Below are 18,226 nucleotides of genomic sequence, written 5' to 3'. Positions count from 1 at the left end.
TGCAGAAAATGAGGCAGATGACTTTGCACATCCCTCCCTCTTTTAAATTCAATTTACTTAACATGTCATGGTATCACCTCCCTGATGTTATGGTCCTTTTTGAGAACAAAAGACAAACAATAATTATAACAATAAAGAGGGGAAATAACTCATACTCTCAAGTAATTTATGCTACATCTTATAGATAATAAAGACAAAGGCTATAGCAAAGACATAACCCAATCTATTTGGGACACAGTCACCCAGATCCTTTTCATCCTGATCCTGGAATATGTTCTGCAGTAACTGAAGCCTGACTAAGAGTAGGTTGGCTCTTCCAGTAGTCTAAAATCACTTGAGTGGTTTCTGGACATTGAGGATCCCCAAAGAGAACAGTGATATTTGAAAACTCATCAGTCTAGAGCAAACAGATACCAAGTTTATATAAATATACCAATCATGAATAAACTAGGCAAGGATAAACAGACTTCTTTGGTACTAAATGTTTATAAATATGGGCCTATCAGTTACTCAGCTTTTTCTTATATTTGCCTGTCTCTAATCCTGTCATGGGACAGTTAGGTGGTACAGTGGACAGAGGGCCAAGTCTGGTGTCAAGAGGATTTTTATCTTTGTGAGTTCAAATCCTCTCTCAGAAGCTTACTAGCTGTGTGATTCTGAGCAAGTCATTTAATCCTGTTTGCCTCTGTTTCTTATCTATAAAATGAGCTGGAGAAGGAAATGGTAAACTGCTCTAATAACTTTGCTGAGAAAACCTGAAATGGGATCACAAAGAATCTGACTTTACTGAAAAAGTTGAACAACAGTCCTGTCAAATATCTCAAATTCTCAATAATTTTTTCAGATTATTTACAGCACGATATTTCATACACTAGTTCTTTCTTATATCCTGGGAGTTAGTTCAGCCAGAACTGGTGACTTCACCAGAAAACACCCTAGTATTCTTATCATTTCACTAATCTAGGACTTAAATTCCACTACCATTTTTATTATATCCCTCCACGTTTGATTGATTCTTGATCCTTTGGTGTAAAAATGGTAGGAAAATAACTTAAGATGCTCTTCCTCGTTCATTTATTTGCTCTCATCATCTGATTCCCTCTGAGCAGGGACCATGTCTCTTCCTTAAGTTTCTTGTTGCCTATGTTATTAACATGGCAACAAGATTCCTTTTATACTATGCATAGCATTTGTCACTGGCTCTAGTTTCTGAGTATTAATGTCTTGATAATATACTTTCTGGACCAAGACATTGCTTTCCTTTTTTTTTTTTCTTTTTTTTTTTGCCTTTGATTATTTATGCATATCCTTAAGCAATATATTCAGTATATTCCCTATATTATTCTACCACCTTTTAAAAGAATTTATTCAGCTATTTTAAAATTAAATATATGTTTATTGATACTTTTATATTGCTCTCTTTCTCAGTGACTACTCTTCCACATAGAACCTCAGCATTTCTTCTTTGTTAAGAAGAGTAGGCTACATTTCACCCCAACCGTCTAAAATCATGATATGGCACTGCCTTAATTAGAGTTTTACTATTTTTCAAGTTTGTTTTCCTTTATTTTGTTTGTTACCATTGTGCAAATTGTTCTGTTTATTTCAAGATTCATCACAGTTACTCCTAATTTTTAGAATGCATCATTTCTTTTGGGCTTATAATATTTCCTTATATTAGTTATACTCCAATTTGCTCAGTTGTTCACAAATCAATGGGCACTCACTTTGTTTCCAATGTTTTTGTTATCAAAAAAAAAAGTAATGATATGAATATTTTTGTGTATATGAGATCTTTTTTTCTGACTTTGATGTAACTGAATCAAAGGACATTTTCAGTTTACAAACTGTTTGGTATAATTCCAAATTGTTTCCCAGAACTATTGGCCCAATTCACAGATCCATACTCAGTGCCACCTCCAGTGCTTTAATGTGCCTGATATTCTATAATCCCTTTATTATTTACCATGTTACTATAAATCAAAACCTGAATAATTTTAACTTTTATTTCTATTATTGTTGGAACATTCTTTCATATAATTATCAACTTTTTGTATTTATTCTTGTGAAAACTGTACACATTTTTATCACTCTAATGGGATTGTAAACTCTTTTGCTAGAAGGGATTCCTGAATTGATGAGATCACAATCAATTGTATTTAAGTATCATTTTGTTATTTTTAGTCCCATTAAGCCTATTACAGTTTTCTTTCTTATCTCTCTTAATGTGTATGTTCACTGTTGGCTTGTCTGAGATCATTATGATTTTTTTTTTTTCCCTTAAAAACCTGAGGCATAGCATTTGAGAGACAACTAATTTTAACTTCACATAAATTTTTACATTTTAATGGTTATGGTGACTAGATTTATTTTTTTCCCACCATGCCAACATTATAATATGACTTTTCAGAAATTCATGGATTCATTTTCTGCTTCATCCTAGCAATATTTTCTTTTGTTTGGAATTTGGAAGATGTTTGACAATAATATTCATTGATATACTAATTTTAAGTTTTTTTTTTTTTTCAGAATTATGCTATGAATTTTCTTTTCAAATTAGTTATTCTAATAGTTTGAGGAAGTTTTCTTTGATTTCTGGAAATATGATGTCAAAAATATGTCCTACAGCACTTTGCTTAGCAAACTCTCAAGAATAATGAGATATTCCTATAGTACTGATAGGGTTGAAAACCCTGGTAAAAGCAGTGTTTATACCTTTCTAGGATAGTATTTTTTTTAGTTTTATTTCTCACATATCTATATGCCAACCCTAAAGAGCATCTAAAATTCTGGCAGTATTTTTGACCTCTTTGTCACAATACCCAGAACCTACTGTTGCTGTCATTATTTTTAAAGAAATTATATTATTCTATAGATACCCAATATATGTATGCCTTGTTGCCATCAATCTCTTTTCTCCCACTAAGCAATACTTGTTCCCCAGACCAATGACAACTAGAAAGTAAACCTTATTCTAATTCTCTCTTGCATATGTCCACTTCAAGCATGAGTTAAATGTAAACAAAGCATGAGCAAAGACATGGAGACAGGAGAGGACTGAGAAATTGGAGAGAATTCCATTTGGTGTAGAATCAGGAAGACATGAAAGGGAATCATATGATATAAGTATAGGTATGTTATAATTGAAAGCAAATTTTAAACTTTATTTGTTAAGACTTGGTAAGCCACTGAAAATCTTTGAATAGAATGCAAACACGATCATAGTAATATATTTAGATTAATTATATAATAGTATTAATGAATGGTAAATTAGAGAACACAAAACCTATTTTCTAAATTGTTAGTACAAAAAATTACAAAAATTAATTCCAACTACTCAATTTTAGAAGATTGGTAGAATGAATTCATTGGAATTGTAGTAAGAGTCAAAAGAGAGAATTTTATAACATATCTTTGTTTTATTTTCTTATAGGGAATTTCTATAATATGTATATGTATATATAGCATACACATACACACATATAAACACACACACACACACACACACACATACACACACACACACACACACACACCTTACCTTATCATTAGCCTTACCAATATAAGGAAAATGGCCATATGAAATGTGGGACTTAGTACTATAAGTATTGAGTTTCTGTTTAGATTGCATTCTTTTGACTGCAAGCAATCTTTGTCATCCAGTAAAATGCTAGTTGACTTGAAATTACCATTCATTAACTACAGGAATTCCCTGCTTAGTCTCAAAATTTTTTCAAAAACCTAATTTTTACTTCTGCATGAGGTACAAGGGAAAAGAAACTCAGCTTATTGACTGTTTAAGTGAGGAAGTTCTCTGCTGAGTCTTTTAAACATAGGGCTGTGTTTTTAATTTCATATAGGATCACTTACAGTTTTTTTATAGTATTTCTCTTCCCCAATTACATGTCAAGACAATTTTTAGCATTCATTTGTACAAGATTTTGAGTTCCAAATTTTTCTTCCTCCCTTCCTCCACTTCCTTCCTTCAAAAATGCCTAACCATTTGATATAAGTTATACATGTGCTATCATATAAAACATTTCTTTATTAGTCACAGTTGTGAAAGAAAAAGGATATCAAAGAGGGGGGAAGCATAATCAAGAATAAAGTAAGTGAAAGAAAAATATGCTTCTATCTGCATTCACAGTCCATCAGTTCTTTATCTGGATGTGGAAAAATTTTCCATCATGAGAACTTTGTACTTGTTTTGGATCATTGTGTTGCTGAGAAGAGCTTCAGTCATTCATAATCATCACATAATATTGCTGATACTGTATACAATATTTTCCTGGTTCTGCTCATTTCACTTAGTATCACTTATGATTTCCAGGTTTTTCTGAAATCTGCCTGTCTATCATTTCTTATTGCATAACAGTATTCCATTGCATTCATATGCCACAGCTTATTTGCAGGGGGTTTTTAAGGCAATTTTTATTTTTTCCTACAGCAAGTGTATTGTGCAGTTAGATGTATAGCCCCCTTGATTTTATAGAATAGTGATCCCCATCATGCATATTTCTTATGTACTTATGTTACTTTGTACTCAGAAATATTCATATTTTCATTGTCCTGTTTGGGACACTTTTATGTACCTTTATTATAATTTGATCAAGAAGTGGTCTTACATGTTCAATAGCGTTCAAATATTCTATCAACTAGTTCATAGAATTATATTTTGAGCAAAAAGGGGTATTAGCACTCATATAATCCAACCCTAATCTTTTTGCAGACAAGGAAGTTGAAGCTCTGAGAAATTATAGGCCACATAGGCAAGATCCAGGAAATGAACTCAAATGAAGTGGATCTGATACCAACTCCAATATTCTTTCCATTGCACTGCCTCTCATGAAATATAGTTAATAGCAAGTTACTTTAGAGTAATATTTTGCCCATTTCCAATTCTAATAATCATAATACAAGAGAATCAATTATTAGATAGATCTCTACAAAAAGTGTGTGTATTATAAAAAGGAAGCAATAAGGAAATGCATGTTTTATGTTTTATACAGATGTTCAAAAGCATTCAGAAAAGTTTTTCTTTTTAAATAAAGTTCTCTAGAGTATTCAGAAAATAAAATTAGCCTCTTAATTTGCCCAGCATACATATTATTATTCATCCTTCATTTTCAGACAGCATCAATGACATCAACAATGTGATACTTTGACTTGCAAGTGAATTGTAGTATTTAAGTGAGCCAGGACTATGCAAAGTCATCAGTCTTACTCTCTTCTCCAGAGTCATCTGAGTACAGTGGCAGGACAGAGACAGGGTAACTGGTAATGGCTCTTGACCAGCATATACATGTTCATTCTAGAAAAGCAATAAAATATATAAAAGTCACTTATTTAATTTTATTTATATTACTTCAGAGGAAAGGCCCTATTAGTACAATTTGAGGGGTTTTTTGGTATGTATTTTTAATGCTTAATCTCTATCAATACTAATTTTTTTTCCCTTTGGTGGGGGAAAGGGGATGTAATTGAAGTTAAGTTCTTTGCCCAAGATCATACAGTTAGTAAATGTTAAGTATTTGAGATGAGATTTGAACTTAGATCCCCCTGACTGCAGCACTGGTGCTCTAACCATAATGCCATCTAGCTGCCCCAATAACAACACTACTTCAAAGGAACCAAACGTAGAAATCACATTCTAGAAGTTTAAGAATATATCTTAAAATTATTTTCTCTAATATTAAATATATGTATATTTATCTTTATCTATCTATCTATCCATCTATATAGTATTGCCAGAGAAACTGAGGAAGAGATTAGAGAACAATTTAATATTTAATTTTTTTATTTTGAGACCATGGATCCATGGTTTGGTCCCAGGGCTGAAGAGACTATTGTCTCCAAGAATCCTGCAGCAAATGTCAGATACAAGATTCTTTTATAGGGTAACAAGAATGATGACATAATGGGAGAGATACCTGAGATGGGGATGACCTAATGGAGAGAGGCACCTAGGATGACATAATGGAGGGAGGTATAGGAGAGGCTCCTGATATTCTAATGATGTCTAAAATGGTTAAAGACCTTTATCCCATCAAACATTAAGTGGGAATGATTATAGCCTGAGGTCTTGGGGCAGAGTACTGAGGTAGGACAATTAGGGAAACTGGGTCAGGCCATTATAAGGGAACTGTGGCACAACAATATGTGTGTGTGTGTGTGTGTGTGTGTGTGTGTGTGTGTATTTTATATAATCAATCAAAACACTGAAAAATGTGTGATGGGGAAGACAATTTAGATCTATAGAAAATAGGAGGCAGTTGAATTGGAGGACCCTTTCTAAAATTAGGTAATTCTATTATTATAACCCAACTTCAATCCAAATATGATTTGTTTGGACAAAGATCTAGCAGCTGTATATGATATGAGATGATATGTATGCTAAATTTTTTTAATTAATTTATTTTTTATTTTTTTATTCATTTTTCCAAATTATCCCCTCCCTCCCTCCACTCCCTCCCCCCTGATAGCAGGTAATCCCATACATTTTACAATATAACCTAGATACAATATATGTGTGTAAATACTATTTTCTTGTTGCACATTAATTATTGGCTTCCGAAGGTATAAGTAACCTGGGTAAATAGACAGTAGTACTAACAATTTACATTCGCTTCCCAGTGTTCCTTCTCTGGGTATGGTTATTTCTGTCCATCATTGATCAACTGGAAGTGAGTTGGATCTTCTTTATGTTGAAGATTTCCACTTCCATCAGAATACATCCTCATACCGTATTGTTGTTGAAGTGTATAGTGATCTTCTGGTTCTGCTCATTTCACTCAGCAACAGTTGATTTAAGTCTCTCCAAGCCTCTCTGTATTCCTCCTGCTGGTCATTTCTTACAGAGCAATAATATTCCATAACCTTCATATACCACAATTTACCCAACCATTCTCCAACTGATGGACATCCATTCAACTTCCAGTTTCTAGCTACAACAAAAAGAGCTGCCACAAACATTTTGGCAGATATGTATGCTAAATTAAACAATCAGACAGTGAACCACAAAAGGCTTCAATAAACTAGTTATTGGAATTTATCAAGAAAAGATATCACAACAAAAACAAGACAAAACAACAGGAAAAATACATTGGACAAAATCCAGTCTACAATAGATAAAAGTTTAAAGGATGAAAAATAGTTCTCCAGTCATCAAACATTTATTATATACTTATTATGTGCCAGGCACTGTGTTAAGCTATGGGAAAGTGAAAAAGGGGAAAAGGAAGTCCATGCTCTCAAGGAATTGACAGTGTAATGTGAGACAGAATGAATAACATACAAATAACCACGTACAAACAGGAAATATTCAGAACAAATTGAAAATAACTCTGAGTGATCGTTTTAGTATTAAAGGCGATTAGGAAAGTCTTGTAAAAAGTTAGATTTTAGTTGAGATGAAAAAAGTCAAGGAAGCTAGGAGATGGAGATGAGAAGGAGAGAATTATAGGCATGGAATATAGCCAGTGAAAATGCTTAGTCAGGAGATGGTATGTCTTGTTTAAGAAACAATAAAGAGATAAGTATCATTGAATTAAAGGGCACATGATGGAGGTGAGGGAGGACTAAAATGTAAAAATAATAGAAAAGGAAGGATTCAGGCTATGAATGGTTTTAAATATCAGAGGGGTTTATATTTTACCCTGAAGGTGAGAGGAAATAATTGAACTTGAATATTCAATTGGGTAGTATAGGGTGGAAAGAAGCCGAATTTGTAAGGTCTGACTAGTGCTTTTAGAAAGATAAATTTGATAGCTGAATGAAGGATGGATTGGAGTAGGGAGAGATAAGAGATAAGAGGTAGAGAGACCACCTTATTGTAATAGTCCAGGTATGAAGGGAAGGAAGGGCATTTCCATCAGTATGATAGCAGTGTCAAAAAATGGAAGGGGGTTTATAAAAGAAATATTATAAAGATAAAATTGACAACTTGGCAAAAGGTTGGATATGAAGGTGGACAGAAGAGATAGTGAGAAGTTAAAGATGATACCTAAATTTCAAGTCTGAATGCCTAAGAGGATAGTGATCCTGGATAGTAATGGGGAAGTTTGAAAAGGGGAGAATTTGGGAGGAAATATAATAAATTCAGTGTCAGACATGAAGAGTACTGGGAAAAAGAGGACTTGGCAACTAAGAGATCATTGTTAACTTTGTTAACATTGTTAACTTCAAACACTGAATGTTTGAAGACAGATTGAATAGGATTTAGAAAAGAAAGGAAGTGGAAACATCAAGTATTGAACACTTTCTCAAGGATTTTAGCAATAAAAGGAAGGAGAATTGTAGTATGGTAACTAGCAAAGATGACAGAATCAAGTGAAGGTTATTGTTGTTGGTTTCAGGATTGGAAAGATGTTTTCAGAAAAAGATATGATCTGATGGAAGAGATGGTATAGGTACAGGGCCCCATATCCCAAAGATATCAAAAAAAGAGGAAAAGAATCTATATGTACAAAAATATGTATGGCAGTTTCTTTTGTAATGGTAAAAGACCTAGAAAATTACTATTAATTGGGAATGACAATAAATTACAACATATGAATGTAATGGGATATTAATGTTATAAGAAACTATAAAAGGAATTTCAGGGAACCTTAGAAGACTTATATGAAATGATGCAGAGTGAAGTGAAGCCAGGAGGACTATGTATATAATGACAATAACATAGTAAAGACAACTTTGAACATATTAAGAACAATGCAATTGAATAATTATAACTCCAAAGGATTGATGCTGGTGCTTTTTCCTGATATGGAGAAAGCCTAATTGTGAGAAAGGTAATTAGTGAGGAGTAATTAGGCTGGACTGGGCTATAGAATATTCAAGATGAAAAGTAGGAAGCAAATGCTATTGTCTTGGCCTGACACACATACTAGATAGAGGTATGGTCCAAAGGAAGCCAAGAGGTCTGTAGAAAAGTCTTGTTCCACAGGGGTACCTTCACATTGGGGATAGCTCTATTATGTTAAATTGGACTGTATGACTAATGAAGCCCTTCAATTTGAAAATTATGTAATAGTGTAATAGTAAAGTAAATAGTAAAGGGACTCTCTAATTCAAGATTATAAGAGAAAAATGGAAGCAATTCATATCAATACTTAATGTCTATTGGGCAGTTAAAAAATTATTTAAAATCTCTGTGCAAGATACCAGGCCCTGAAAGACAAAACTTAAACAGTGATTTATCTTAGTGCATTTTATATAATGCAAATGTACACAAATTATTAAATATAAAGTGATTTCATATGGGCACAGAGCATTAAGCACTGTGCAGGAATGAGGAAAAACCAGGAAGGTATCACATGAAAATTGACACCTGAATTGAGCCAAAGCTAAGATATTTTAATGAGATCATAACTTCTTATTTGAAAGAATTATAATTTCAAAATTGCTGTACTTCTCTCAAGACCTTTCCGGAATTAAAAAAAAAAGGAGTGAGGAAAGAGGATATTCTCTAGTTAACTTTTCTTTATTGGCCAGCTTAAAGAGATGTCTCTAGCCTACAATAGCCAACCTTTTCATCAGAAATTAATGTACAGCAGCTTAGGACCAGCATTTCATCTTAAATATGTAGGAAGTAATCAAACTCTCCAACAAGATTCACTTTTTCATCAGCTCAACATATTAACCAAGGGATTCCTTTGATTAACTTTTCACATAAAAGAAATTCTATATAGTTTAGACTAAAAGTTTATATCCTCTGTTTTCATTTCGGAAGTGAGATTTAATTTGTGCCTTGAAGGAAAATGATGATTTTGACAAATGGAGATAATTGAAAGTTTATTTCTAGTGAAATGGAATGGAAGAACAGAAGCATGAAAGCTAGTAGAGACTGTATGTTTTCAGAGAAATGCCAGGTTGGTTGAGTTAATGAAAGGAAAAAGTGAGAGCTAAGGCTGGAAATGTTCGTTTGAAATAGTTTGGGTAATTTTAATGCCAGATTCAAGATTTTGGAAATTATTCAGTAGGAAATGGAGAGTCTTTGAAGATTAAGCTTTTTTGAAGAGGGGAGTGAGCATGGTTCTAGGGTAATCAATTTTCTACTATATTCTGTCATGCAGAATGAATAAGAACAGGAAAAGACTGGAAACAAGGAGATATTTGTATGTATATAAAAAATATGTATATATATATATATATATACAATAGGATTATATGATCACAGATATAAAGAGGAAGAGAAATTAGAGGCCCCTCATTTCAACCTCTTCATTTAATAAATAGGTACTTGGAAGTAAAAAAAAAAAAAAAAAAAAAACTACATTTGAAAATATCCATACAAATTAAAGTGAATTTTTAAAAATATACATATATGTGTGTTATATATACATGTGTACATGCTTACACACACACACATACACACACAGAGACACATATACTGTCCCATCTACCCAAGGAAAACATTTCATTCTCCAAATTCTTCCCTTTTGAAGCTCCTTTTTTGTCTTCTTAAACTTGCTTTTATCTATGTAATCACAACAAATGGGCACATGCTGTAGGTATGGCTGGCACTATTGCACAAACTAGCTTATTAAGCAAATTCAAAGGGACTTGAGGGGAGTTCCTTTTAGCTAAATAAACAAACAAAATTGTGTGTGTGTGTGTGTGTGTGTGTGTGTGTGTGTGTGTGTATGAATTTGAAGTTAACTATACGTCTGAAGTCACAAATTTAATCTTTAGACTATGAACAGTAAATTATATTCATATTTCATTTTAGAATTTACAGCAAACCTTTATATAATTATATTTTAATTTATTCAACCTTTTTTTTTCTGAAGCAATTGGGGTTAAGTGACTTGCCCAGTATTACACAGCTAGGAAGAGTTAAATGTCTGAGAGCAGTTTTGAACTCAGGTCCTCCTGACTTCAGGGCTGATACTCTATCCACTGCTGCCCCTTCATCCAGTATCTTTAAACATTACACTGACTAGTTCTTTTGGTTACAATGTGTACATTTAACTGCCAATCATTCAACTAGTGTTCATTAAACAATTATTCCATGCAAAGCATTGTGTTAGGTGGTGTGGGAAGTAGCATGAGTAAGATATTTTCCTCAAGAAATGTGTGAAGTGATTAAACACATTATCTGTAGTGCAATATTATAAAGTACACCTTATTCACTTTTTTTTTTATCTGAGATATTTTGAGCAGTTATGATTGGGTACATGTCATCTCTGGAAATGATTCAGAACTAGAAGATTTTTTTTTTTTTTTTTTAATTTAACTGCACTTGTCTACATGATCGAGGAGTCAACAGAACTTTGAACTTTCATGGACTGTGAGTATAAAGCTCACCATGTGTAAAACAAGAAAGTATTTGTTTCAGGTGTTTCAGATGATAAAAAGCTAATTTCCAGGTTGAAATGAAGTGATAGTATTTACTATCCGGTGTTATAGCTAAATGTATGATTTTTATCACATGGCTACAACTAGAATATACATTATCATAGACAGATATTGGTGTTTTCCTAATAAATATCCCTATCGAAGGATGAAAAAAACAAACAGCAGAAGAAGCTATAGATTACTAAGAAGGAAAAAGTCAAAGTAGTATCTTAGTGTGAATACAGTATGTGAAACCAGAATAGAGTGCAGGACAAGGAGCCAGATAGATCTGAATTCAGATCCCTATTTCACACATTTATTAGCCGTGTCTCTTAGCAAGTAAGTATACATCTCTGAGCCTCCATTTTCTTCTCTTTGAAATGAGGATAATAATACCTCAGAGGAATGTGAGGTTTACTAGAGATGTTGATATAAAGTGTTATATTAGCTATTGTTTTGTCTTGAAATTTGAATACAATTATTTTAGGCCTAATAAGCATTTGAAAATATGTGAGGTTGAAGAATGATTTCTCCACTTTTTATAGGATAGAAGCAGAGGAATCATGAGGTATCAATCCCATTTTAAAATAGCTTAGCCATGTTACTACAACTTCCCTGCCCCAAACCTATTATTCATTCTATGTTCTCTTTTTTTATTCTATAGGGTTGTATGAAAACTTTCCAACCAATGCAGAACCAGAATGCTGTGATGTCAGATGGGGACTATTATCAGATAATGAATCCAAAGGGACTACAAATATAAATGAATCGTGTCACAGAACATCGCTCACAGTTTCATCAGCATCAAGACTGTGCAATAGCAGACTCAAACTGTGTGTGCTTGTATTGATTCTCTTGCATACAGTACTAACAGTGTCAGCAGCACAGAACACAACAGGACTGGGTTTTGGCAGCATTACCACATTGGATGACAATTCAACCAACGAGGAATAAAGGAAAGAAATGTCATGATAGACATTCAGCAGGCCCACATGAAATGAATGACTGTAGTAAAATGTAATAGAAACTGGGTGCTTTTACCCTTAAATTGCTTATAGCAAGGCCTTTGGGGTAAAACTTAAAAGATGGGCCAGAATCCAACCAACAAGGACACAAACACAGCTTTTTATTGACTAAAAGGCTGTATGGTGATTTAAATTTCTCACACCATTTTATACACTGTGTTTTAATGTTTGGAGTTTGGTTTTTGTTTTGTTTTGTTCTGTTTTTTTGTTCTGTTTTTCCTTTTTGTTGGTTTGTTTGGTTTTTTTGCACTTGTTAATACAGGATCTTATTTTTTGGGATGGTTTCTCAAAGCTAAACTAAGTCTTTTCACTGTCTATATATTTCTAGTCATTGTGTGTGTTCATCTGATAGTTCTGTCTTTTATGTCCTGTCAGTTTCTATTAGAGGAATGGTTGCTATGACTTCATGGCATAGCAAAAACAAAAAACAAAAACAAAAAAAAAAAAAAACAAAAAACAAACAAAAAAAAAAACAAAAAAAAAAATACAAAACAACTTCTCTCCCTCCCCCCCAAAAAACAAAACAAAACAAATAAACAAAAAAAAAAAAAAAAAAAAAAAAAAAGAAGAAAAACAAGAAAAAAAAAAAAAAAAAAGAAAAGAAAAGAAAAAACCTAAACTGTCCCTTCTACCCATGGAAACCATCTCCTTCCTCAAGCCCTTCCCTTTCCAGTCTCCTTCCCTTTCCCCTTAAGCAAACAACATCCGCTTGCTTCTGTCTGTGTAATCACAATGAATGGGCACACTTTACTGGTGTGACTCTGCCACTGTTGCACAAACCAGCTGACTGAGCAAACCCAAAGGGGCATGATGGGGGTTCCTTTTAGCTGAACAAACAAGTGCTCTCCATATAAGGTGGAATCGGACAGTTAACAAATTTTTACATAAAATGAAACAAAACAAAGCAAAAAAAAGCAAAAACAAAAACACTATAACAAACTGTGTTGCTCCAGTTCCCATTTCAAAGAAGTCCAGTCCTTTCTCACTGGTCAGTTGAACAGGAGCAGCCTTTTTTAGAATACAGTATGTGAAACCAGATAAGCTCAGCAAGTGGAGTAGTTGGGAGGCCTTCCTTTTGGAGGTATAAGGTTGGCATTCATTGTGAATTACGTTTTCAGTCCTGCAACAGTTATGTAACCAGCAAATATGTGTAATGTTTGGAAGAAGATAAATTCAGAAAAAAATTATTGGCATCATTTTTTCCCCTTCTTGGCAAAGAAAGTAGAAAACACTCAAGCACCTATTATGCAAAGGATAAGTATGATTTTGAATCCCTTGTTTTTCTGATATGCTGTTAAGAGCAATTCCAGTTATTAAGGGTGCACAGCAATGCATTAGCACAGATGAACAACCTGTTGTTGTTATTGTGTTTTTTTTAAATAAATAAGTCAGCTGTTTTCATTAGTGTGCAATAAACAGCTATCATATCTAGCTATTAATAGACTGGGGAAAAGATTAATCTGATTGCTATTTTCATTGCCTTTTTTTTTTTTTTTTTTGTGGGAACATTTCACCCGCTGAGTGTGTAAAAATTTTCTTTTTAAAAAGGCTTTTTAGAGTTTACAGTAGAATCAATGGAAGGAAATGTTATTAAGGGCTGTTTTTAAAAATAATAATAAAAATTTAAAAACAACAAACAAACTTTACATTCCTTCCTATTCTCTAACTACACTTGGGAAAGTGCACTTCAGAGATGTTTTCTGTGTAGGTGGGAGATGAAGGAAAAATATTTAAAAGAAAAAAATGTTCTCTTAACAAATAAAGTTTAGTTACCAACTTTCTAGTTATGAAATACTTCTTGGTAACCATTTTTGTTGACAGAGTTTAATCCCTCCAACAGAGTAATTACCCTGCCACATAGCTACATATAATAATGCATATTTTGTTTCAGAAAAATAAAATAGATTTCTGTTCCAATCTGTTCAAAATTGACAAAAGAAAAAAATTTACTCCTTAATAAAGTGATAGAATTGTTCAGATGTCAAAGTGCAAATATTTTACAAGACTCTTTGTTTTGCTGAAGGACAATGATCTGTGCAAATAGGGAAAAAATGCACCTGAAAATGAAAAAAAAAAAACGAAAAAAAAAAACTCTTGCTTCATTTCCATTTTTATCCCAAGCAAACAAACAAAACTCTATTTTCATTCTAGGACACGCGTTGCTTTTTTCTCTGGGTTGCTGAGGATGGGGAAGGGGTGGATTGGGGATGCGGCACCTTTATTAATTGCATTGAACTGTTGCAAGTGTGGAAAATTTATAGAAATAAACATTTTAAAAGCCTTAACTAGTGGTAGAATGTAGATATCCACGAGGGCAGGGATAGCCATTGAAAAGTTGTGGAGCAATAATTAGGCAGTGGTACAAGAATGCAGGATAGCTTGAGTCACTACTGAGAAAGCGCTTACCAGGTACGCTCTTGTTCAACTGACCTCCTAATTATAGTAATTAACTTGTGTGTATGGTCAGTAAACAGTTTGTTATAACCTTTATCTACCTCTGCTGTGCAAAGACCATTCAACAGTCCTTTTTTTGTTGTTGTTCACAATAGATCATTTCCATCTTTTTAGCAATCTACCAATACAATAATAGCAAGTCCTTTTCATCTCAATTTTACTGACATTATCCAGAAATTATTCTCTCTAAGCACTGAACAAAGTGACCAAAAACAAACAAAAACAAAAAACAAAAGAGTGAGCAAGCAAGAGAGAATGAATTATATTCACAGAATGGTACTTTTCCCCTTCCTTTGTATTTTTAAAAATTATTTGTTGATAAAGACTTTCTTTAAACAAAGAAATGAGACAGGCCTCTTCTACTGTCTGGTGTGTTTGATGATATGGGAAAAGACTGCTGATGAAAAAGAAAAAGTCATCCCTGCATTGCATGAATAGAAGTATGGTCCAAATACATAATTATAGAAATTGGGTGAAATAATTGAGGCAGTATGGTACAGTGGAGAGCCCTAGTTTTGGAATCAAGAAATATGAGCTCAAATCTTGGCCCTGTACTTACTACCTGTGTGATGATGGGCAAGTCACTTGACTTCTTGGATCCTCAGTTTCCTCATATGTAAAATGAGGGAGTTGGACTCGATGATTTTTAAAATCTCTTCTAACTCTAAATCCTATGATCCAATGGACATAGTCTGAATTGCAAAATACAAATTTGGGAGCAAAAATGAATCCCTTATCTCCACCAAGTCAGCCTGCATTGAAATGGTTTCTAAGTCCTGTTGTTTTCTGTTTGTTTGTATGTGTGTGTATGTGTGTGTGTGTGTGTGTGTGTGTGTCAATTTACTCGATTATTATTATGATTTGGAAATTATCCCATGCCTGGTATGATTATTGCTGTGATGTGTGTAACTGCTCCAACATGGTGTCTCCACTCCAGCTGTGGGTGATGCAGCTTCTCTTGGTGGCAGCTGGGGAATCCTGTGTAGGCAATGACTCCTTTCTGAAATTAAGTAACATGTAATCATGTATGATGCAAGTTTCATTTCATCCATTTCTCTCATCTGTAATAGATTTCCCAGCACAAACTTGAGCATGCTTGATGTTGTGCACCTATTACTTTAACAAGAATAAATTCACCCCCTGCCCTTGCTGTACCTGTCATCTTGTTCCATTTCTCCTTGTATCGTATGTCTACTGCATACATGATAAAGTATTACAAAATTAAAACAAGTATTTCTGCAAGCAAGTTTAAAAAAAAAAAAGAAAAACAAAGATTTATTTTATAATCATATGGATCAGATTTTCTCCCATGTCTATGATTGTCTCATTTTCTGCAATAGTGAAATTTCAGAGTTTGTACAATATGTCGACACTGCTAAGCCAAATGTCAGATAGTGTAACTAGAGTTATATATTATTTCTATTGCATTTATCTTTGGTAATATATTATGTTAGGTTTTTTTTTTCTTTCACTAAAGAGAAAGGTTTTGTTTGTTTGGGTTTTTTTGTTTGTTTATTTTTTGCCAATATAGTAAGTGAAGTATGTTCTTAACCCAATATAATCAATAAGGGGGGTTAGCATAATATTTTTGATTCATATCAATGTTTCTGCATAAAAAAGCATCACACAAAAAAAGTTTTACCTGAATACTGATATTAATGATTAAAAAGTTGTTTTCCCAAGAAAAATAGGGAGTATGGAGCTCAAAAACAAAACAACACAAAACAAAATGGTCACATACCAAATACCTGGGATGGTAGGTTACACATTTGGTATGTCACGGGTTTCTGAATATCTGGTAAACATTAAATATAGATTGAGTCAATGGTACTGTTTACTTTCATTACAGGTATCTATTCCATTATCAACGTTCTTGTTACAATAAACACTACATCTGCACATTGAAAAAAAGACACTAATGCTGCAGGTATTTGATTATATATACATGTAGGTGTATATATAAAGAGAAGAGGAGATTTATATCTATGGCACATCTCTATGTAGATCTATAGATATATAATATATGTATATATATTTCATCAACAAAGTAAACCTCGAAAATGATATTTTTCTTCATAGATTGCTTATACATAGTATTCCTGTGAATTCCATTTTGTTTGCTATTTAGTAGCATGTTATTTTGAAAACTAAACCTATTGTGACATGGAAAACAGATCAAGGGAAATTTCTCCATTACTGAAGGAATAACAATCTGAAACTGACAAAAGTCTTCTCTATCTGCCAAGTCATGGTATTTGGAAGAGGATGGAAAGAGATGGCATCTGTCACTTAGCGACTGAATGATGGAACAACACAAAAGTTAAGGGTTAGAGAGCTAAAAACTTGGGTGTGGTTCAAGATCATATCTACGTTAATTTTAAAATTATCTGGCATTATTTGTCACAAACCCCCTGGGATATAGTTTATTTATTAGTTTGAAACATGCCAATATTTCAGAAATTTATAAATGAGCTTCTGGGCCCACTGAAAGAACTTTAGGTACAGAAGAGACCAACTCAACTAAACAAACAAACAAACCTAACCATTACAAAGCATGATTTAAATTGTTTATCTGATGCTTAAACTTCATTATACCATATGGAACTATCTATTTGATACTACTTATCCAGATGAAAAGTGAGGGATTTTGACAGCTGGATAATTTTTTTCTACAACACAAATAACAACTGCATATTTAGAAATATTTAAAATAATAATCACATTTAATTTATTTGGATAATGATGCTGTGTTGTGTAGATATCTCTTCATTCTCTACAATCAAAAATATAAATATTTTGGAGGTAATAGACTTGTTCTTATACTTTTAATTATCAAAAGATCAAGGGGAAGGAAGGAGTAATTCCTTTGCTTATTTAAGTGCATTTCTCCATTCACCTAACAAATGGGATGCTTATAAAAAGCACTAAATCAAAATATTTTTTTAAATTACAAAAAAAAAATCACATTTTAGGACATTTCTCCCTAAAATCTATGTTTCTCCAGTATTTCAAATTTTCTAAGTCTGGGAGGAAAGAGAAAAATAAGTTGACTATGGTTGGAGAATGGACCATAATGGCCATTTGAATTTCCTTTCAAATCCTTTCAGGTTTCCATCTGTGAAGTGGAATTACCTGCTTTAATGCAGGCGAAACACCCCTTTGTGGCCTATAGAGAGCTATGCCTAGAACTTTTAAAAAAATTGTATAATTGTCTTCATTGATCTTATAGTTATTATTGATCTTTACTTATCTGTTATAGTCAAAGATTTCTGGGGGGTTGTTTTTGTTTTTGTTTTTGTTTTTTTGATGGGGCCACAAATCTCCAGTACCTGCAATGTCAAAATTCTTTGAAAAGTAAAATTGATGGGCATAATATCAAAAGCTAGAGAAGCTCCGGCTGATGGATCCCT

The 18,226-nt window shown here is 33.1% G+C and overlaps 1 protein-coding gene across 2 annotated transcripts in view; it reads left to right on the top strand.

Moving 5' to 3' along the window:
• Window positions 1-12,829, top strand: part of NALF1 (NALCN channel auxiliary factor 1) — a 710,740-nt gene extending 697,911 nt beyond the window's left edge. Inside the window, exon 3 of one of the 2 annotated variants that reach the window (XM_074299501.1) lies at window positions 12,002-12,829. In XM_074299501.1, the coding sequence (XP_074155602.1) occupies window positions 12,002-12,291 (290 nt within the window). In that variant the 3' untranslated portion in view covers window positions 12,292-12,829. The remainder of the gene's footprint in view (window positions 1-12,001) is intronic. The other variant, XM_074299502.1, reaches the window with a different exon arrangement.
• Window positions 12,830-18,226: the final 5,397 nt, after the last annotated feature.

Source organism: Sminthopsis crassicaudata, chromosome 3 (assembly GCF_048593235.1).
Source record: "Sminthopsis crassicaudata isolate SCR6 chromosome 3, ASM4859323v1, whole genome shotgun sequence".
NCBI classification, from domain to species: Eukaryota; Metazoa; Chordata; class Mammalia; order Dasyuromorphia; family Dasyuridae; genus Sminthopsis; species Sminthopsis crassicaudata.
This window is presented reverse-complemented; position numbering and strand designations above follow the sequence as displayed.